We start from the raw sequence: 22,987 nt of genomic DNA on the forward strand, positions 1-22,987 counted from the left end.
TTGACTTACTGAGACACTGTGGGTTCCCTAACCTGAAGCCTAGTTGGTAGAACCTGTCAGGGTGTCCCAATCCAAACACTTCCAAGCAGAGAATATCTGCTAGATGATGTCTCACCCATTGTCCTTCCTGTTCCTAGCTAGTAAAATGGATTTTTTTTTTAACTCAAAAATCTCTAATCATCTTCAGTTTTGTTCTTAACAGGTTTTATTCCCTTAGTGTTTTGGGACAGTTAGATGAAACTTGCCGCATTTTAGATTGTAGTTGAAACGTAGATGACGACTTTCCTTGAAGAATTATTTCCTCTATCTGGAACAGTTTTTGGAGGAGAAGAACAGTCCACAAAGGTGTTTACAAGGATTAATAAGCTATCCACTAAGTTTTTGAACACTGATGTGCGTATTTTTCCTTCTAAATATTGAAGTTTTGCATCCTAGGGTGTTACTTTGACAAGAATTATGAATGCCAAAACTTTACATGAATGTTCTTTATAAAAAACACAGTAATTAACTGGTCTGCCATTTTACTGTCCAGTGATCTGTCTTCATGTTAAAAAAACCTCAATACTAATCCTAAGCATGCATTTGTTTTGGAATTTGCTAGGTTTGCAAGTGGAACTCACTTAGTGGTAGGGAAAGCACTGAATATAATTACAGAATCAGGCACAACTTCATTCTCTTTCCAGAGAATCAACCAAGACAATGTACACGAGGAGTTACAAAATGCTTTGCAGCGTGAGCATGAGGCACAATTGCTTTTACAAGAACACCAGCGACGGGTTCAGGAGCTGAGCAATACACTGGAATTGCACTCATGTACCAACAAAGATAGAAGCCAGGTCTCCAATGTACCTCTGATGGTAATGTTATTCTTCTGGAACAGTCACCAGAGTTTCACCTTCTGTTCAACAAGCCAAATAGTGCAGTCCTTGTATAAATGAAATAAGAGGAGTAAATACACACACTACTCAGTCTGCTGAGAATTTTAGGCTACTGAGAAAACACTTCAAAGACTCCATTTTTTTTCTTAAGCTATGGATGTTTTATTTTCAACAATTAAGGAAAAAGTCTTCAGTGGGGGTTTGATTTGGGCTTTTTACCTACAATAATTTTGTTTTCTAAAACTGGGGGGGGGGACGGGGGGGGGGGGGGTTCTGAGTCATTAATGCTTTTGCTAGGAAATTCATAAAACTTTAGTATGCAGTGGTCCAAATCTACTTCGCAATCAATTTGTCTTCCACGTTGGTCAGTAGCCAGTGGCATAAAGTGAGGTTTATTTGGGTTAAATAGCAACTCTGCTCTCTGCTGGCAGAGCCTCTCTAATGCAACAGAAGAGCTGAGGAGAAGAGACCAAGTTCTGGATCACCAGAATAGACTCCTGAAAGACACAGAGCAGGACCAGCAGCGGCTGCAGGAGACTCTCCAGGAGGCAGAACGTGCCATCCAACAGGGAGCAATGTGAGCCCTGGGGCCTGGGGGATGTCACTTAAAATGTATAAAAACTGAAATTCCTACTTCCATGGGCAGGTTTTAGCCCTGGAAAGTGTAAGGTTAGAAGAGAAAAGTACATCTGTCTCCTTTTTTTTTGAAATTCAGACATAGTCTTCTAAAAGCAAAAGTGTTAGTTCAAAATACTAGGTCATACATTTTATGCAGTTATCCCCTAATAGTGCTCCAAATTCTGGGTGCTGAAATATCTGGTAAACAAAAGACCTGTGTGATCTTACTGATCTGACAACATCTCTTTGGCACATCCTTAAAGTTCTGTTTATTTAAGAAATGATTGTTTGTTCTCTGTGTTTCCACGCCATCTTGTTATAGGCAGATACCATTTAGTTATAGTAAATACAGAAGCATCAGCTAGGGGACAGGTCTTCACTGCCAAAGGGACTGAAACCCATTTTGGATCTCGCCTTTCCTGTGGTACAAGACAGATCTTCCAGCTGATTTCAGGGAGTTTTGGATTTACACCTAATCCCCACACCACTTGCACCATCACCTGGAGTGGCAGAAAAGGCTCGGGCACTGGTTTTGAAAAGACTGGTGGTCAAAAGGAGCCCCCATGACTTGAAGGAGCTTATTACTAACCAATTCTTACGCCATATGGTGAGATTAAAATAAAACAACAGCTTCGCAGACTTTGTTTCTAATACTTACCATAGTATGAAGCATGTATTATGAATATTGTTGTTGTTCCATGGCTAGGATCTAAAAAAATTTTAGTCATACATGGGTTCATTTGACCTCTGAAGACCAACGTCTGAGAAGCTGTAAGGGCTTTATGCACGAGGGAAATAATGCAATTTGTATAATCCTCAATGAAATGTTTAACAAGCTCATTAAAATGACAAATGTTATTTGGTAGGATTTGATCCAAGCAGCTGTCACCTGCAGAAGGATTTGTTCTAGAATGCTTGCCCTTTCCATTGTAATCACCCCAATCTATTTTGGACATTCTTCTTTGTGGCCACACATATATCCAGAAAAGATTATTTTCATGTGAAGAGACTTTAAAAATGGCATTTTCTTTCTGTATATAGCAACTGAAAACCAACAAAGATAACTTTCCCTTCATTGTTCTAGCAGCTCTTCACAACTAATAGGGTTTTTTTTCTCCCTTTGGAACATAAAAGCAAAGCAGATGAAATAAACAGATTCTGTCAGTGTTTTCCAATACAAGAATATAATACCATCCTGCTAGAGACTTTTAATGACCTCTATATCCAAGCCATGACAGTTTTGATAGGCATATAATTAGATCAGTTTTAATTGCTTATCCTCAACAGAAGCATCTTTCATTTGGAAATGCACCAAATGCACCAATATGAACTATTTTTAGGGTTTGCATTGGAGTTTATCAATAATTTATCAACAATTTAAACAGTTTATCAACAATTATTTTACAAGACATCAAAACCATAAAGTAGCTGAAGATTAATTTGTACATTGGAAGAGCTTCAGTTCTATAAAGTTACTCCATTGTTGTTTTGTTTTGTTTTGTTTTTTCTTTTATAATAGAGACGAAGAGTTGATCATTAATCATATAAAAGCTGCAGAGGCCGCCCTGAATGAGGTATGAATTTGAAGTGCTCCCTCTGATTTGTGTTCCAAACATGCCAAACTCTTAGAACTGTTTATTCTCAGGGGAGGAGAAAAGTTGTTGCAAAGCAACTTCCTTTCCTTAGAGTTGAAGTTTCCTCCCTCAACTTCTACCATCTTAAAAAACTATTGTGGAATAAAATGCAAGCTTGCAGTATACACACACCTTGTTCTAAATGTAGAATTTATGACAAAATTCACTTGCCTTCCCTCGCTGAGCACTATTTCTGGTTGCCAAGACTAATGCAACATACAAAAAATTAGCAATTGTGGTGGTTAACCCTCTACTGAAGAATGAGAGATCACATACTTGGTGGCCATAAAACATTTGGCTTTGTGTCTGCTACTTTAACCTCTGAAAATTATTAATAGGAAAAGAAAATGCAGGAAGTCATAATCTGTGGTCAGAACCTTCCATGGTATTTTTTTAAAGCTCATTTTAAATTTAATAATAATCTCAAGTTTTCTCTCTGACTTGTACAAGTGTGGCCTGGTATAAGACTATTTGAAGGTCCAACAAAGCTATACATATTAATTATTTAGGAGAAAGGAATATTTTCATATTATAGTATAGCTCTAATGGTAGGTGGTTTTATAACTGCTTTCAATCTACAGCAGCACAGAGCAAGAGATGTTTTCATTACCTTAGAGTGTCCATTTCCCTTACTACATCTTTAATTCCTAGCAAAATGGGAATCTCTTCTTTATTTTAGTTTCTGTATTCACCAAAACTGTTGTTAACTTTATTTTCAGATATCTTTTTCAAGTCTCTTTCCTTTAATGCTCATGGAAAGTGACAGAACCTAAACTGCGTGGTTCACCTACAGCAAACTGTGCTGATAAGAAATTTCCTTTGTGCCACCACCATCTTCATACTGGCTTCTTTCAAACTTTGCAAGTGAATGTCATGCAGCAACTGCTGTGTTTTTACAGTAATAGATATGTCGTGCCATGTCCTTGGCCTTTCTCTTTTCAGGGCAGGGTGCTTTTTTCTTTTTTTGGTAGCATTCTCTCCCAGCACTGTGAATGAGAGATTTATTTGCAATGAAAATTCAATCAGTCGTACTTTATCCATGGATGTTAGGTCCAGTGATCAAAGCAAGTCCACTCAATGGGCTCAAGGGGACACCGTTCACCCCCGCTGGTGTGTCTGAAGGAGAATTACCACTGATGCTGGGGTATTTTCCCTTTAGGTCAGAGACGAGGCTGTGGCATCAGATGCTGCAGCAGCTGCGCCACTCCCCAGCCTGAAGACCCTTTCAGAGGAAGCAATGAGAGACAGGCCAGAGGCTAGATCATTCCAGGTTAGAGTCTAAAACCAATCCTGGTTTTTTTTTTTTAAATTTTCTTTCTTTTTTGCATCTGAGCTGCAACAGGCAGACAGATTATGCTCTGAGCATGTGGAGAGCAAAAAGCTTCAAAAGTATTGCAGTCAACAGTTGAAAGAATTTCCATGTATACGCTTGCACATGGTATTTCAGAGATGATGTCAACTTTCAGTTTTGCAGTTACAGTATTAAATAATGGATGGGAAAACAAACATGGGCAGAAGTATATATATTTGGAAATTAATATCCCTCTATCCCCTTCACTTTTTTTCCCATTAATATACACAAGACTAATTAAAAAAACCCCACAAACAAAACCAAAACTAAGATCCCCACAAAAAAGCAAAACCGAACAAACAAAAAAGATGAGATTTTCAGGCTCCTTCTTGGTCAGTATCAGATTTTTTCAACCCACGGTTCTAGAATTAACTGTGGTGTTTAGAGCATTCCTCATTTAAAAGAGATTGCTATTTAGAATGTTTAAATATAGAAGCTATTTTGCTTCTGTAGGTTTAAAGACTTGCACATTTCAAAATACTAATTTTTTTAGGACAAAACAATGAGTGGAAAAAAAAGAGAAATTTACCAATAATGTGCCATATTTTCAGCTCTGAATGCAGATTCAGTGCAATGCATCCTTATTGTTTTTAAGTTTGGTCTTCTACAGAAACTATCCCTTAGTCTTTATAGTTGTGCAGAATACATTAGTGCTAAAGCAGAATTTTTTTCCTAATGAGAGAGCAAAAGGCAGAGTGAGTACATATTTCTTTCATTGTGCTTCTCTGTCTGAATTAGGGAGAGAGTAGGTAATCAAGTAAAGTGCAAGGAACTTAGACAGGGTAAGTATTGCATACAGTGTGTAAGCTTCTGCAGTAATTCCTCCCAATTGATTGTAGATTTTCTGTTCTAATGCAGAATACAATTGCAGGATCAGGGTCACAAAATCAAACATTCAAGAAAGGCAGATTATAATTTCTCACTGTTGCCCTCTTGCATGCATACATACATTTCAATATGATAAAGACATAAATTATGTGTGCATTATCGTGTTTCCACACTAAAATATGGAAATATGAAATATATAATGCCTTGAGAGTCCCATGAAGCTTAATTAGCACAGATGAATTTTTTTGTCAAACGGTTGAATTACAAATATTTCCCCAGTACAGTGATGATCCATTTTAGAGCTGCACAAAAGGTCCCATGGGTGGCATCTTTCCACAGGCGGCATTTGTGGCAATCGCCAGCTTTAAAATCCTTATTTTCTAATTTGGTAGTGGATGCTGCTTTTTTTTTTTTTTTAAGTCCCATCTCAACTCCCATTCTTTTTTGACCTCACAATGATTGCAGAAGCACCTGCAGCCTTTTCCCTCTTTCTCTCCAGAAGAGAATCATAAACACGAAAAGTTGCATTTCATATTTGCACAGAGTGCTTGTGGTATAAATAACATAGTACAGTATGTGCTGGGGAGCTCGCTGGTGGGGCAGAACTGTGAAGTTCTTGTTCACCTGCAGCCTCAGGTGCACTTGGCAACTCAATACATATACAAACAGCAGCAATGGCTCACAGTCTGTGTCACTGTGAACTTCCTTTTCTCCACACCTTTTCCTCTTTCTCCCTTTTCACATCTCTCTTTCCCCCTTTTCCCTCTCTCTCTCCTCTGCCCTCATCTCTACTTCCTGTTTGATTCCTTTCCAAGCACATTATTGAGGTTTTATAATAAAATTTGCCTTTTTATAGACAGAGGTCACCTAATGGATTTTAGTTTTACTCCATGCCAAACTGTATTAAGGGCAATCCTGTAATCTTGAGTGAGGTAAGCATTTAGGAATCATTTTAGGGGCACTTGTCATTGAAAGCAGTGGAGTTGTTTGCAGGCACATTCTCTAGAACTGCCTTAGTTAGTCTGCGATGCGCATATTTAAAGGCCTTATAATCTTCAAGAATCCTCTTTTAGGACTAGAACCACAGAACCAAGACATTTTGGAGATTTTTTTCTCATGAAAAAAGATGTGATATGGGTTAATTTGCCACTGCTGTTTCCTAGGCACCACAATGAAACAACCTGATTGATTTTAGCTGGGTTAACATCTATTCTGAAGATCAGCAATGTGAAAACTGAAAAGGAAAACTGAAAAACCTTTGTAAATCCCTGTTTGTGGTACAAGGTTAATTTTTGTCTGTACCACAGGTTTACATTCAAAAGTCCAATTTCATACCATCTGAAGGGAAAAATTATAACAAATAAAATATGATTATGCATTGTAAAGAAGACCAATAATTTCAACAGTTAGTTGAGACTACTTGGGGTAGATATAAAGTGACCAGTACTGCCAAATCATCTGTGCTCTCTTGTCCTGCTAACTTTATCATCAATCTAAACCAATATAACAAAATTGGGACATTATTCCACTACATACATGGAAACAGCTACATTTTTCCAGTTCTAGTGCAATCAGATTATTTGTTTTCAGAGGTCTGTAGGTTTACAATGCTTCTTTTGTTACTGCAAGTTAATTTTTTTGCTGTGGAGTGGAAGGATTAGTAAATTGACTTATCTTGGAAGTGTGAACATCAGCTTGAAACTATGTGGCAATTTTTTGTGAACAAAAATTGAACTTGCAGTGAGCCTTGTATTTAAATAGAATGAAAAAATTGTATCAAGAGCTCAGTGCTGTACTGCATACTTGAAAACATCACAGCATCTTCTAACTAGGGTGTGGACTCATTCCCTGCTCCTCAATTACATTAGTATTCAACATTCTAGAAGAAATACAAAATCCAGTGTTAGACCTTTTTGATGTTCAAGTCCTGGGACTAAGAATCTGCCTGGCTTACAAACTGTATTTGATTTCTCTGCTAAAAAAAATTTCTGTCTTTTGTAACAAATGTGGATGTGTGCTATTTGGCATTTAAGTGTAGCTAATGATTCCTTTTACTTTTATTTAAAGAACATGTTTAGACATCTTAGGGAACTCTACTCACTGGCAGCTGCCAGAATTGAAGCATTACGTGCAGGAAGACAATCTTCACAGGCTCACTTTGAATCCCAAGCAGCTTTGGTGCCTCTTACTCCTGCTACTGATGGTAAGTGTGCTTTGCAAGCAATTACAGTCACTTGGATGTGGGTTCCCAGCCAGCATCTCCCTTCATGCTGCACAGCTTCTGTAGGAAAATACAACAGCAATTAATTGTAAACATATTGAAGCAATAAAATTAGTGCAAACAGAAATGTTCAGAGACATATATCAGAAGAGAAAGAAGGTGATGAAAGTTATCACAGGACTTAAAATTAGTGCTGTATTTTTTTTCTATTGGTCATTATTTGATTAGGGGTTTTTTTGTTGTAGTTTGAATGTTGCTTGGTTGGTTGGATTTCTTTTGGTTTTGGGGAGTGGTGGTGGTGGGTGGGTATGTGTTTGGTTTTTGAGGTTTTTTGGGGTTTTTTTTTAATATTATTATCCTTCCTCCTTTCCTGGAACTTTCCTTTCCTGGAACTTTCCTTGCCTTGAAATTTCCTTTCCTTGCCTTGAAATTTCCTTTCCTTGAAACTTCCTTGAAATATCTTTTCCTTTCCCTGAAATTTTCTGTCCTTTCCTTGAAATTTCCTTTCCTTTCCCTAAAATTTCCTTGAAATAGCCTTTCCTTGAAATTTCCTTTTCTTGAACTTTCCTTTCCTTGAAACTTCCTTGAAATTTCCTTTCCTTTCCCTAAAATTTCTCTGAAATTTCCTTTCCTTTCCTTGAAGTTGCATTTCCTTTCCTTTTTTTAAAATATCCTTTAGTTTCCTTGCCTTGAAATTTCCTTTCCTTGCCTTGAAATCTGCTTGCAATTTCCTTGTCTTGAAATTTCCTTTCCTTGAAACTTCCTTGAAATTTCCTTGAAATATCCTTTCCTTAAATTTCCTTTCCCTAAAATTTCCTTGAAATTTCCTTTCCTTTCCTTGACATTTCCTTTCTTAAAATTTCCTTTCCTTTCTTTGAAATTTCCTTTCCTTTCCTTGAAATATCCTTCCCTTGAAATTTCCTTGACATTTCATTTCCTTTCCTTGAAATTTCCTTTCCTTGAAATTCCCTTTCCCTTCCTTGAAATTTCCTTTCCCTTTCCTTTCCTTTCCTTGCAATTTCCTTTCCTTTCCTTCATAGACTTTTCCCTTTCTTTTTGTTAGAAGCCATTAACATTTTGTAACAGCCTTTCCTTGCAAACACAACCATTCCAGTATTGTGCATTTCCTTGCTTATTACAATTTACTTTCTCCAAACAGAATCTTCACACTGCCACATTGAATCTGAAGCAGGTGGTTCACCACCTCCTCCTCCACCTCCTCCTCCTCCTCCTGCTCCCACTTCTGCTCCTCCTCCTCCACCTCCTCCACCACCATCACCTCCACCTCCACCTCCTGCTTCTGCTCTTCCTCCTCCTCCTCCTCCTTCTGTTGCTGTTCCTGCTGCTGCTCCTGTTCCTGTGGGTAAGTGTGCTTTGTGCCTTTCAAGCAATTAAAGTCACTTGAATGTGGATTCCCAGACAGCATCTCCCTTCATGCTGCACAGCTTCTCTGGGCAAACAATACTTAAATATAAACATAAGGGAGTATTAAAACTAGTGCTAAGAGAAATGTTCTGAGACTGTTTTCAGAAGAGAAAGGAGATGGTGGAAGCTAACACATGGATTAAAATTATTAGTCTAGTGTTTTTTATTATTGGCTCCTATTTCCTTGTGGGGTTTTTTGGTTTTAGTTTGGGTTTGGATGCTTGGTTGATTGGAATTTTTTGGTTTTGGGGAGGGGTTGAGGTGTGTGGGTGGGTGTTTGATTTTTGATTTTTTTTCTTTTTTTACTTCTTTTAATTGCTTGCTTTCTTTCTTTTTAACCAAAGGCTTTTCCCTGTCTTTCTGTTTTAAACCATTAACATTTTGTAATCACCTTTCCTTGTAAGCATAACTATTTCCATTCTGTGCATTTCCTTGCTTATTAAAACTTTTTACTAAACAGATCTTCTTCAGCCTCACATTTCACCCCAAGCAGCTGGTAGAGCTGCTGCTCCTATTCCTGCTCCTGCTGGTAAGTGTGCTTTTCAAGCAATTACAGGATGTGGGTTCCCAGCCAGCATCTCCCTTCGTGCTGCACAGCTTCTGTAGGCAAACGCAACAACACTTAATTGTAAATGCACAAAACACTTAATTGTAAATGTAGCATTCCATAATGTAGCATTAAAACTAGCACAAACAGAAATGTTCAGAGACATTTTTCAGAAGAGGAAGGGGATGGTGAAAGCTAAGACAGGGATTAAAATTTTTGTAATTTTTAGTAGGTTGTTTTTGTTTTTTTTTTTTCTAGTGGTCCCCATTTGCTTGGTTATTTTTATTTTTGTTTGTGTTTGGTTGCTTGGTTGTTCGGATTTTTTTGGTTTGGGGGAGTGTTGGTGGCAGGTGGATGGGTATTTGGTTTTTCATTTTTTTCTTTCATTACTATTTTAAATTTTTTAAAGGCTTTTTCCTTTCTTTCTGTTTTAAACCATTAATGTTTTTGTAATAGCCTTTCCTTGCAACCGCAACCATTGCAGTTCTTTGCATTTCCTTGCTTTTTAAACTTTGCTTTCTCTAAGTTGTAGAAATTTGTCAGACTGGGCTTTTTTCTTGTCATCCTCTGTCTTGCATTTTTTTTCTTGGAAATAGTGTAGGACAGAATTCAGTAAATGTGGACCTCAAATAATTGTAACTTTTTCTTAGTACTGTTAGTAGTGAATGGTTTATTTGCTTTGAGACATGTGAATGTTCTTACAGTGATAGTAAGTAAAGTAAAATCTGATAGTGTCATGGGTTTGACATTGGCTAAAAGCCAATGCACCTACAGTGTGTTAAAAGCCAGTGCACCTACAAAAAATCCTTTACTTATTCTCCTCTGCCACAGTTGAGTAGAGGAGGGGGAAAGAACAATTAAAAAGCTCATGGGCTGAGATAAGGATTAGAAGTAAAAGACTTCAAAGGCAAAACAGGCTCAAAACTTTAAAATATATAAAGAAAAATCTATTAATGAAATTTAAAAAGAATCATGAGATTTAAAACCCTTCCATAGCCCTTCTTTCCTTCCGACCAACAACAGAGGGAGACAAAACATGGGGCTTTTAGTCAGTTTGTCACTTCTAAAAGTCTTTCTTCAGTCTGCTTAGGGAGAGGTGTTTTTTTGCTATGCCATGGAGTCTCTTCCACAGGAGACAGTTCTCTGTGAACTTTTCCAATGTCGTTCTAATTTTCACGAGTAGCAGCCCCGCCCAAATTTGCTGCAACATGAGTCACTCCCAAGGGCAAAGAAGTCTTCCCACAACTGTTTTTTCATGGGCCATTTGGTTCATGGGGTTTTGTTTTAAGGATAAGCTGTTCTAGTATGAAAGCAAAAGTGTTTTTCTTCTATCTCTGGAAGCAAGGCTTCTCTCTCTCTTTCAAGTCTTTCACTTGATCACAGCTTCTCAGCATCCACACGTTCCAGGATGAGCACCTTTTTCTCACAGGCTGCAGGTGATTTCTGTATTCCCCCACGCACTTAATGAATTACAAGGAAATAGATTGTTGTGTTATAGTCCTCACCACAGCTTGCAGGAGAATTTCAGCTTTGAGGCCCAGAGCACCTCCTCCTCCCCCTCCCTCTTCTGCACCAACCTTAGTGTCGCCATGTTGCTCTCCTCGCATGTCTTCCCCTTTTCCTTTTCTCTGACTCAGGAGAGAATTAGTGTTCGTAAGTTCATTTGTTCCCAAGTTCTATCAATTGAAAAGTTTTATAGACCTCTGCAGCGTTGAAAGGTTGATCCTATGCAGGCTTCACCCTGGGCAATTGCTCGCCATGCCCCTCACACTGATCACACGGCTCCCACCGGCGCCATGCGGGACGCGCCAGCTGCCGGCTCCACTCAGTGCCTCTCCTCATGTGGTGCACCAAAAAGGGGAAAAAAATCCACTGCCACTACTTCTGGCTCTTCTGTTGGCAGCATGGCTGGCTAAAAGCGGCTAAGCAAATAAAGCTCATTGTGAGCCACACTGAGACAGCCGCACCACATGGCGCCAGCCTGGCTGTGCCCATCTTGGCTGCGCTGTCCTGGCCACATGGCCAGCCCTGGAGCAGGAAGACCGTGGCACCTACCCACCTCTCCGAGGAAGAAAAAGAGAGTTCCCAAGGTTTTGTCTTTCATAAATAAATTATCATAGAGGCAATACAAGCTTTTGTAATTGACTTAGCAGTGTGCCTATTCTCAGAGGGAGACAGCAATTGGTTTTGCTTAGCATGGAGGAAGCTTTTAGCACCTCCTCACAGAAATATCACTTACATGGCTGGCTTCTTCCCTCCTGACCAAAAAAAAACCCATGCAAAACCAACATATGCCACAAAAGAGAATTTTCCAGCTACTGAGATGATGGCAGACATGAAAGAATGGAGATATCAGTACAGGCAAAACAGAAAAGCATACTGACAGTGTTTACTTATCTGGAAGTGTCTATAATACACCAAGCAGCGATGTCTCCCAGAAACTAATTTTTTACAGGAGTAGTAGCGATTCTTACCTGACTTTAATCAACTGAGCATCACTTGCCAACATTACTACATAGCCAAGGAATGCACATATCCCAGTACAAATGCTCTCCTTGTCATGTGTCTTTGCTTACACAAGTAATAGTTGTAACTAAATATTACAAATCATGCAGTTTAAAATAATAACAATATGAAACTTATATTATAAATCACATTATGTAACTTAGGACAAAGTTTACAAAAACACGTTAGTTCAACCCCACACATGCTATTTGGTAAAGAAAGTGCCTTTTCTATGCAAAAATGGTTTGATACTCAGTATTTTAGTTATGTGAACTTTTAACTTGTCAGATTATTGTAACATACTGGAATATTACAGTAATTTCATTAAAATGTTGCCTGCAACAATATGCTTGACTAATATTTGAAGAACATTAAGTGTTGATTTCAATTAATAGTGAAATATATCCAAAAACAAATAAATCCCTTCTGTGGCCAACAGGGCAAGTGTTCCCCAATAACAGTGACAGGGAGACTGTAGAATAAGTTTGTTTACTTGATTAAAAAACACAGCCTTGGAATTATAATGATGAGGGATAAAAGATCTCTGTAAGTATTGTGTAGCACTTCAAATAAAGTGCCATTGTTTTCCAACCCTTCTGAGGGCAGGATACTTGTGCTAATGTCCTTTGTCTATTAAAGATTAGTATCTATAATCAGGTGCCGTGTGTTTCAAATGAGCACTTAAGAAGCAAACAGTTATAAGTACTTCACATACATACCCTTGTGAGAGGTATTTAACAGGAAACGTAGATTTGCTCTTGATTTGTTTTTCTATTTTTTTTATTCCAGCACACAGGGGAGAGCTTAGACTCAGAACCTATACTGTTTCTGGAACCGACACAACATCCACTGTGGCACCAGACAGAACTGTGCCTGTACCCTCCAGTGTGGTACCATGCAGAACGCACACTCTGTATACCACCGACACATCATCCAGTGTGACACCAGACAGAACAGGTGTTGGATCATCAGTGGACATATCCTCCCACAGGATATCCGACAGAAGTTACAGTTTGTCTGCAAGCAACATACCCATGTCCATTGTGACGCCAGACAGAACAGGTTTTGGATCATCAGTGGACATGTCCTCCCATGGGATATCTGACAGAATGTACCCTCTGTCTCCAACCGACACATTCTCCAGTGTGACACCAAGCAGAACAGGTTTTGGATCATCAATAGACATGTCCTCCCATGGGGCACTTGACAGAATGTACCCTCTGTCTCCAACCGACACACTCTCCATTCTGATACCAGAGAAGGCAGGTTTTGAATCATCAATGGACATGTCCCCCCATGGGGTATGTGACAAAATGTACATTCTGTCTCCAACCGACACATTCTCCGTTGTGACACCAGAGAAAAAAGGTTTTGGATCATCAATGGACGTGTGCCCCCCATGGGATATCCAACAGAATGTACACTCTGTCTCCAATCGACACATTCTCCAGTGTGACACCAAGCAGAACAGGTTTTGGATCATCAGTGGGCATATCCTCCCATGAGATATCTGACAGAACGTACCCTGGGTTTGCAACCAACACACTCTCCAGTGTGACACCAGACAGAACAGGTTTTGGATCATCAGTGGACATATCCTCCCACAGGATATCCGACAGAAGTTACAGTTTGTCTGCAAGCAGCATACCCTCCAGTGTGACATCAGACTGTCCAATATGTCCACTGATGACCCAAAACCTAAGTACAAGTTTTGGATCATCAACGGACGTATCCTCCCATGCGATATCCGACAGAAGTTACAGTTTGTCTGCAAGCAACATACCCTCCAGTGGGACACCAAGCAGAGCAAGCATTGGTCATCAAGGGACACATTCACCAACCTGACACCAACCAGAAACAGTACTGGGTCATCAATGGGTGCATCCTCCCATATGACAGGGAGCAGAACTGGTACTGGGTCTTCAGTCAACAAAACCACACAGAACTAGTTCTTTGCCTTCAGTCAGGTCTTTCAGCCTGAAGGTCTTACCCAGCACCAGGAGAAATCAGGGAATTTAATTATTGGATGTGACAGTTTTCTTGAGCAGTATCCTAGCTTCTCTTCAGGAGAAAAAAAAATCCAGCAATGTAAAAAGACCTAATTAAAGTAGAATTAAAAAAGGAGTAATTAAAGTACCAACCTTTGTATTATAGTTCAGTGTATGTAGTTTTTGGTTGTGACAGCTATAGGTGGCCTAAAGCTGCACAGATGATGTGGCATAACAAGACAGCAACTCAACCAGCCTAATCCATTGGATAGTAGAAGCAACCAAGTCCCCGGGTGTGTTACTGATAGGCTGGATTCAAGTTCAAACAGGGGACTTCAGCCAATCCGTTTGAACCATGAATGCACCCATATCATTGGCCAGTGAGCTGGTGGAGCTAAGACCCTTGTCCAATCAGCTATGTAAGAGTGGGAAATTTGAAGCCCCTATAAAAGAGGGTGCCTTTTGTTGGTTTTCCCAGCTTTTACAGAGATGGGCAACTGGAAGGCATTTAAAAAGATTTGATTCCATTATCAGTCTCGATGAATAGTGAGACACAAGAGATGTAAAACTCAATGCCATTCCATCAGAAGCCAACCTATTTCCTGGTTACAATACCTTATAAATGTTTTTCAACCTATTAGCTTTTGCCACACAATGCTGCTATTAACTCTTAACACAAATCGCCTCTATTTTTCCCCACATGGTCCTGCTACAATGCATCTTTCACAGTTCTAATTCTCTAAAATATCTAGTCTTTTTGCAGGGCCATATTTTGAAACTTGTTGAAACTTGTTTCTAGTTCAGTCTCTCTCCACAATGTCATCTCTAGTCCATGGCCTTCCTAAGTCAGCACACCTTACCTCAGTGTTTGCATACAGGTGTACAAGACTGTGAGCTTTCTGTCAGGTTGTGAGAATTCTTCACAAATCCATTTCCCACAGCCATTCAATAAGCATTGGCTGTTGCTGCATGGACTCAGTGTGTGTGTATGTCACATTCCTGTCTCTACCATCAGCGACTTTTGTCTGTAATTTCATATTTTTATGAAAATATGCATTCATATCTTCACATTTCTGTGTTTCTAATTATTTGTACACCAAAGAACTTACTTTTTAAATTCTTACTTATTGCAGTTGTTAATTTTTATGTAGTATATTTTAAAATGTTACAAAAAACCACATTTTGAGTAATTTTCCTCATTCTTAAAAAAAAAATCCCATAAGCCATTTTAGTCTCCGTCTCCCAAAGTTGTTTCATACCTGTCTATTTTAAACCAGGACTAGAGTACTTTAATAGGATTGAGAGAGGTCCATGAAATGCACACCAGTGATTCCTCTTGTGGAACGTCATAGCCCTGCCATGAGGCTCTTTTTTTATTGGTGTTTTTTTGTTTGTTTGTTTGTTTTGTTTTTCTTTCCTCCTCATCAGTGTAACTGCAGCCACACATTGAGTTGCAAACTTAAGCCAGATGAGCAGAATAAAAACGATGTGATGGGCCTTTGGGAGCACCCTTGCTGATCTTTCTGTTTTTTCCGTTGAGCAAGGCTCTGATCCAGGCAAAGAGATTGCACTTAGCGCTACAGAACCATTTGGCAGGAACTCCATTGATTTCTAGGAACAGCTGGAGGCCTGTGTCTCCCCAGAATGTTTTGGCTGTCCCAGGCTTTGTTGGGTTTTGGCTGCAAATGCCATTGCCTTTGCTTTCTGATCTAGAAGTACCATGGCTGGGCAAAAACTGCCCATGGGCCATATTTCAAAGGCAGTTTGGTCTGGAGTTTGTGAATGAAGGAGACCTTCATCCAATTCCATAGGAAAAACCATAGGAAAAAAAATCATAAAAGAGAAGTTCCCATCCTTAACAAGCAACTGACAATTCAGAAGGGAATGTAGAGCTTATTTACGGAATGAAAAGGAAAGGAATCTTCCAATGGAGTTGTGGTTCACAGAGTTTTTATTCCGACTCCCACTCACAGCTGGCACTGGAGAAAGCCATGTCCCTGGAATTGTCAGTGTCTTCTGTCTGCCATGAATTGTTTTGCTGCAACAGAGGCATCAGGTGGAGAGAGGCTTAGCTGATGTTAGGAACAGGAGCTGCCCCAAGGAGAAAAAAATAAACAAATTTTTACTTCCCAAATCCATCTCCGCACAGGCTCAAGCAGGATTCCTCTGGTTCCCAGAAATACACAGAAATAGGGCTGAGAAGGCCATCTGGACATACATGTTCATGCCCAAGACCTTGCTGATGCCATTTGGGTTTTGCCTTTTTTCTATGTTTTCTATATTCTTTGCATATATGTTTGTAGCTCTGTATCCTACTGTATTAGTCACCAGTTTTCCCAATACTTTTCCAAGTCCTTTTCCTAAGCAGAAAGACAAAACAAATTCCAGAGCTCCAAGCGCTGCGGGGGGTCCAAGGCCCTGGTGCCATCTTGGTTCTTCCTGGCACACAAGAACAACTCTTTGAGATGCATTTTAATGGACAAAGTACAGCCAGTGCCAAGAGGGGGGACTCCAGAGAAGGAACTTGACCTGGGGGGGAATTGCATCACCACTTGTTGTCCTAATTAGTGCTTTTTATCAATTACGCTAATTTCCTAAAACCTACAAATATGTACTCATCTCTGGAGGGAGTGGGCTTTTGTGGACATCTTCCATAACTGCCCCTGAAAACTTCCAAATAAAGATCCATTTTTATATTATCTCCTTACTAAAATTATCTCTACTTTCATTTCCAGGTTGGGAAAAAGGCAACATTGCCATCACAGGCAAACGTGGCTCATAATCTCACTAATCTGTTCATCAAGGTATCTTCAGTTTGCTGCTAGCTCTTTGGGAAGGCTGCTTGCTGTCCAAGAATTTTGTTCTTTTCAGGAAACTCAAGATACTTGCTTAAGTTCCCCTTTTCTACAGACTTGGGCTATTGTTGAAAAAAATGAGGGGCACAAACCATTGCTTAGGCAACTTCAACAAATCTAACGTTGATCCCAGTAGGTCTTAGGCCCTTGTTCTGTCAATTGACAGGGGTGTTTTAAAGGACACAGACACCAATGGAAAGAAAGATCATATTTTACTAGGAATATTAAGGCAACAGAAAAGTGAAACAATACATTCAATAAAACTGTGTGCTTGGCTTTAGTGACAAGCAAAAACAAGCAAGGTAATCTCATTACTATATGAGAGACGGGACAGTGTTTGAGAAAGATCCATCACCAATGGCGTGAACGCCTGGATCTCTTGCCAAAAAAATGAAATTTATTTACTGTGTCTGGGTGATCTTCAGGACAATGAATAACTACTTTTTAAGCTTTACATGACATATACCCGGTATTGAAGATTAATGCTTATTCCATAAAATAAAATTAAAGAAAAAAATTTACTCTGCTCTAATCCATTTCATTTTGCTCCAAATTCTGCTTAGCATTTGGATCAATAGAAACACATGTGCCTATGTATTCCTCCGTCTTTCTCTTTCAATTTTGCCATTCATATTTGTTGTAAAATTGGTGAAATTAAAGATTCTGAAGCAGGATTTCTGTTTGCAGCATTTATACTGAGATGAAATATCCACAGTTCACTATTATAAAGAAGACATTTATTTTATAGCATGATTTTCTGGAACGTGTGTTGTTTTTAAAAAATAAGAATGCTATATCATCACTAGTACTTTGTGTTTCAAATAAATTGCTACAATGTTCCTGAAGGTAATACTAAAATTAGATGAATCAGACCGGACAGCGAACTGCAGTATAGGGAATACTACATTAATTTCAACTACTCCTTCACTTGTCTTTCTAACACAAAAAAGGAAAAAAAAAGCAAAGTATCTCCCCTTGAAGGTTTCAAAGATGGGTAGGGGGGTGGCAGCAGAAAACAGGAGAACAATGAAACAATAAAAATTAAATACTAACAGAATCTGTCGGCCTCAAAACAATTAAAAGATTCAGAGTTCGTTCAGCCATTGTCTGTCATTTGTACATCAGAAAAGAGGGAAATCAATATTTGTTTCTTGGAGAGTTCCAACCCCAGCACGTGGTATTGATAGTTTCAACAGTGTAAAAGATCAATACTTTTCACAACAAACCTTTCACTTTTCCGCTGTTAGAAAAGGTTTGTGAATTGGCTGGTAACACTGCTCTTGTTTAACGTTTTCTTTTGGGGAGTTGATGTTATTTCTATTGGCATTACTAGTGAAAATTTTTGCACTACTATTGCTGTTTTAACACAAATGATGAATGCATAAATAAAAAAAACCTTCACCACACAGGTGACAGCCATGAGAAAATATGCAACCAAAAAGTGCTGCAGCAAAGTCCCACTAACCATGGGTGACAGGAGCTGCTTTGTCCCCAACAAATGCCTGAGGCATTTGCAGGCTGCAGCAGTTTATGGCAGGCCCTTTTTATAATTTTCTGATCTCATTGCTATCCTGCAAAGCCCAGAGACACATCTGTGGAGGCATGGCCAGTCATGACTTCTAGTTGTCACGGAACCTTGACACAGCCGGGACCTCTCTACTGGCAGATTGTTTTCTCAGTTTCAGCTCTGAATGGGAGGAACTCATGCGAAAATGAAATTTATCCTGAACTGGTACTATTGAAAAATGCTATCTGTGTTTCTTTGACTCCTGTTCTCAATGTGTCATATCACCTGATTCTTTTATACAGCTTCTGCATTATCAGTCTACTAAGTGCTGTAAGGGGGTTTATATCTCACCCCTCAGGAGAGGGGGGAAATAAAAGGCTCCTTACTGTGTTTGCAGGAGAAAAAGTAACCGATCTCTCTTAGAGCAGAGGGAATAGGAAAGGGGATGCTAGAATTAAACTCCTACCTGCTATCACTAAACTCTTCTCTACTTTTCCAGAGCAAATTTACAAAAATCGAACTTGCATGTGGTTTTCAGATAGGACTTCATGTGCTCTCCAGCAGGTCTGAGCACTGCTAATTGCTCTGTGGCTGTCTCATTCTTCCCAAGAGTGTTGTAAACTAGGCTACTGGAACCACAGCACATTTGGGATCTGGTAGCAAGGCAAATCTCCCCGTTCTCCTTCCACAGCTTCAAGCATTCTGGTTTTAGACATTATTGTTTCATTCAGTTTGTGCCTCCCAGTATGCTTCTCTTGAACATTCTCTGATTCAGGATGATTTTTTTTTCCATTGCTCCAGGCTTCCAAAATCAAGTGTGAATTATTTTACCTTTTCTCCAGAGTGCTAGGACTGTTCTAGGTTGGACCAGCAAAACATTGCTGTTCAAAAGTCCAAAGTCTGTAGAGCACTTCTTGTCACTATGGTCTGTGGCAAGCAACACTGGGTGAACTAGTGGAATTTAAGCATATATCTTGCATGAAATATATTCAAATAAGTCAGTGTCACTCTGCATTTATGAAAAAATTTTGTTTGATCCGCAAAAAAGATAACCACAATACTAGAGAATATCGGTTCCAGGGAAACGGGCCTTGGAACGCGCCCTCTCCATGCATGCCGAGAGAAATACAGAGAGCTGCCTGGATAGCTCAGCCTCCCACGGAAGAAGAAGAAGAAGATTTTACTCCCTTAGATCGTCAACTTCTAGAAGTGCCAGTGTAGAAGTAGAAACCACAGTAGCTGTTACCATCACAGACTCTGCTGTACACCTGATGGATACTAATGTAAAAAGACCCTTGAAAGATAAGCTTAGTTCTTTACTGTTAGAGAGATCATCTGCCAGTAAAAAGAGATGAAATAGAATTCCAAGAGTTATTGATGCAGACTATCAAGGGGTTGTTAAAATTATGGTTAGAACATTTTTTCCTCCTGTATCTATTCCCAAAGGTTCACCAATTGCTCAGCTTATTCCTTTTAAGTCTTGCGTCCCCTGTACGGACTACAAGGAATGGGGAACAGGAAGCCTTGGTTCCACAGGTAAACAAGAAATATATTGAGCCACAGACATCACAAGACCTAAACCAGACAAACAGGTAACCCTGACACATCCTAATGGTGATTCTATTACAAAGAAACTTTAAAAGCCACCATTGTTACACGGCCTTTTTAGCAGCGGCCGCTGGAAGGCAGCCAATCCTCAAAATCAGCTAGACCACTGATACACCTGTTTGGATTGATCAGTGGCTGCTGTCAAAGGAAAAGCTGCCCATAATCCAACCATTAGTGCAAGAAGAGCTGGAGGAAGGGCACATAAAGGCATCGATTACCCCTTGGAACACTCCAATTTTTGCCATCCCGAACAAGAGTGGGAAATGGAGGTTGCTCAATGACTTATGTGCTGTTTATGCAATCATGCTAAGTACGGCTGCCTTGCAACCTGGTCTTCCATCTCCTACTATGATACCTGAGTCGTAGAATATATTGATCATTGATCTCAAAGATTGTTTTTTTACCATTCCCTTGCATCCAGAAAACACTAGTCAATGTTACATTTTCTGTTACATCTATCAATAAGGCAGAACCGAACAAAAAGTATGAAGAACTTTGTTTGCCCCAAAGCACGCAAAATTCCCCTACGATGTGCCAAATTTATGTGGCTTGGGCATTAGAACCTGTTCGGCAGCAATTCCCTGAGTATATCATCTATCACTACTTGGATGATATATTAGTAGCTGCAAATTAAACTATGTAACTGTTCTAAAACCATGACAGTTTTGCTAGAAGAAAGGGGTATAAGAATTGCTCCTTATAAAGTGCAATCTTCTGCTCCTTAGAAATATCTCAAGTAGCAGATTGATCAGTCTGTAATGAAGCCACAGAAACTCACCATTACAACTGAGATGAAAACTGTACCTGATGTGCAGAAGTTAGTAGAAAATATTCAATAGATAAGACCTATTTGTGGGATAACTAATGAAGAACTTGGACCACTAATACAGTTACTAAGTACTGCGTCTTGAGCAGATGAATGCCAGATCCAAGATAAAAAACAACAGCAAGCCTTAGATCACATTGCCACAAAGGTTGCTACCTCACACGGACCTCCTCTGATTGAAGATGTTCCAGTTCAACTGATGATCATCACCCAGAACAAAGAAGATGACAATTATGCCAAGCATCCTTTCACCTTGATTTATCAATAGGTTAAAACTTAAGCTAATCCTTTCGTTATTATAGAAAGAGTATTTTTACCTGTAAAACAATCTAGAAATATTACCACTCAACTAGAACTTTTTGCTCATTTGACTATGAAGGGCAGTGAGAGAATATTAGAAATCTAGAGACATGAACCATATTCAATTGCTGTAGCATTAGCTAACTAATATCTTAAATAGAGAATTAAGCATTCTGTTTCTTTACAGATAGCTTTGGCTGGATATGATGGTAAAGTTCACAATACTTATCCATGGCACCGGGTGGTATCTTTAGTGGAGCATGAGCGTCTGGAGGACAGACCCTGGAGATTTGACTGTCCGGTGTCTGGGCAGACAGTATTTACAGATGTAGGTAAAAGGCCCAAAAGGGCTGCCTGCACTTGGCAGTAAGACAAAGCGTGGAAAAAGCATGTCATTTTTGGAGAGGTAAAAGATATATTGCAGACAATAGAATTGAAAGCTGTGATTTGGGCTTTTGAAAATCGGAATAATGAGGTCATTAACATTGTTTCTGATTCGCTTTATGTAGTTGGCTGTGTCCAACGCCTAGAAGGAGCAGTGCTTGAAGAAATGAGTAATGAGCATTTGTATTCCCTTTTAAGCTGATTGCTTAAAATCCTAAATCAACAACGGCAGGAATACTTGATTATTCATGTTCGTGGTCATCAAGCTCTCCCTGGTCTGTCTGAAGGTAACGCTCGAGCTGATCGGTTAGTAGCCACTGTCTGGCCAATGCCAAACTCTGATAAATTTCAGCAAGCCAAAACTTCCCATGCATTTCTTCATCAATCTGCAAAAATGTTAGGTAAACAATTTGCTATACCCCTTACTGATGCTTCTGGTATTGTGCAATACTGTCCTGACTTGTCAACCAGATGGCATTAGTTTAGTCATGGTGTTAACCCTAGGGGTACTCAACCCTTGCAATTATAGCAAATGGATGTAACTCATGTAGCAGAATTTGGTCAGAAAAAGTTTGTCCATGTTTGCATTGATACCTATTCTTGAGTTATATGAGCTACTCCCTTAACAGGTGAGACGTCGTGTTGAGAAACATTTGTGCAATTGCTTTGCCATATTAGGTATCCCCTTAGCAATTAAGACAGACAATGGTCCTGCTTACTGTTCCTTAAGATTCCAACGTTTCTGTAATTTGTGGGGTATTCGACGTGACACTGGTATTCCTCACAATCGTACCGGACAGGCAATTATTGAGCGTGCCCACCAGACATTCAAGGGCATGCTGCAAAACAAAAAGGGGGAACTCCAAGGTTATCCCCTGAGGAAAAAACAGCTAAAGCCATTTTTGTGCTTAATTACCTTAGAACAACAGGAGATAGGGAAGATCCACCTATTCTTGTGCATCATGCCCTCACACGTAATCCAAGTGAGGAATTGCCTGACGGCATTCAGGTCATGTTCAAAAGTCCAGAAACAGGGGTGTGGGAAGGACCAGCTACAGTCAAATTAAGAGGAAGAGCTTCTACGTGCTTACTTACAGATAAAGGCATTCGTTGGATTCCAGCCACGTGGGTGAAGCCCTATCTGAAAGCACCGTCCTCAGCCCATGTTGTGCCCAGAGGCGGAGAGTCGGCAAAAGCACCGATTCCAGACAGCCCTGAATCCAATTCTTCGACAGCCGACCGTTGAACAACGGTTAGAATATCTACCAAATTTTCTGGACTATGCAGAGGAAGTACTAGCAACTTCACATAAGCTTAATACACACAGGTTAGATGTAGACAGACTTCTTTTACCTTCACTTCCATCACAAGTTGTAAATCAGATAGAAAATGCTTGATATCTGCATGGTTGTGCATGTAAGCCACAGGCTTAAGGCTCGTTGTATAAAGCGTCACTTAAAAACTTGGCGACAAGTTTGTCAAGAACATAATTTAGCAGTGGTCCGAGGGAAA

The 22,987-nt window shown here is 39.5% G+C and overlaps 1 protein-coding gene across 1 annotated transcript in view; it reads left to right on the forward strand.

Annotated features, from left to right (window-relative positions):
* LOC136569854 (coiled-coil domain-containing protein 171-like) overlaps positions 1-22,721 on the forward strand; it is a 36,530-nt gene extending 13,809 nt beyond the window's left edge. Inside the window, exons 8-13 of the mRNA XM_066570211.1 lie at positions 684-857; positions 1,310-1,455; positions 3,016-3,070; positions 21,279-21,419; positions 21,708-21,781; positions 22,397-22,721. Of these exons, the coding sequence (XP_066426308.1) occupies positions 684-857; positions 1,310-1,455; positions 3,016-3,070; positions 21,279-21,419; positions 21,708-21,781; positions 22,397-22,721 (915 nt within the window). The remainder of the gene's footprint in view (positions 1-683; positions 858-1,309; positions 1,456-3,015; positions 3,071-21,278; positions 21,420-21,707; positions 21,782-22,396) is intronic.
* Positions 22,722-22,987: the final 266 nt, after the last annotated feature.

The sequence above is a fragment of the Molothrus aeneus genome, unplaced genomic scaffold (assembly GCF_037042795.1).
Source record: "Molothrus aeneus isolate 106 unplaced genomic scaffold, BPBGC_Maene_1.0 scaffold_289, whole genome shotgun sequence".
NCBI classification, from domain to species: Eukaryota; Metazoa; Chordata; class Aves; order Passeriformes; family Icteridae; genus Molothrus; species Molothrus aeneus.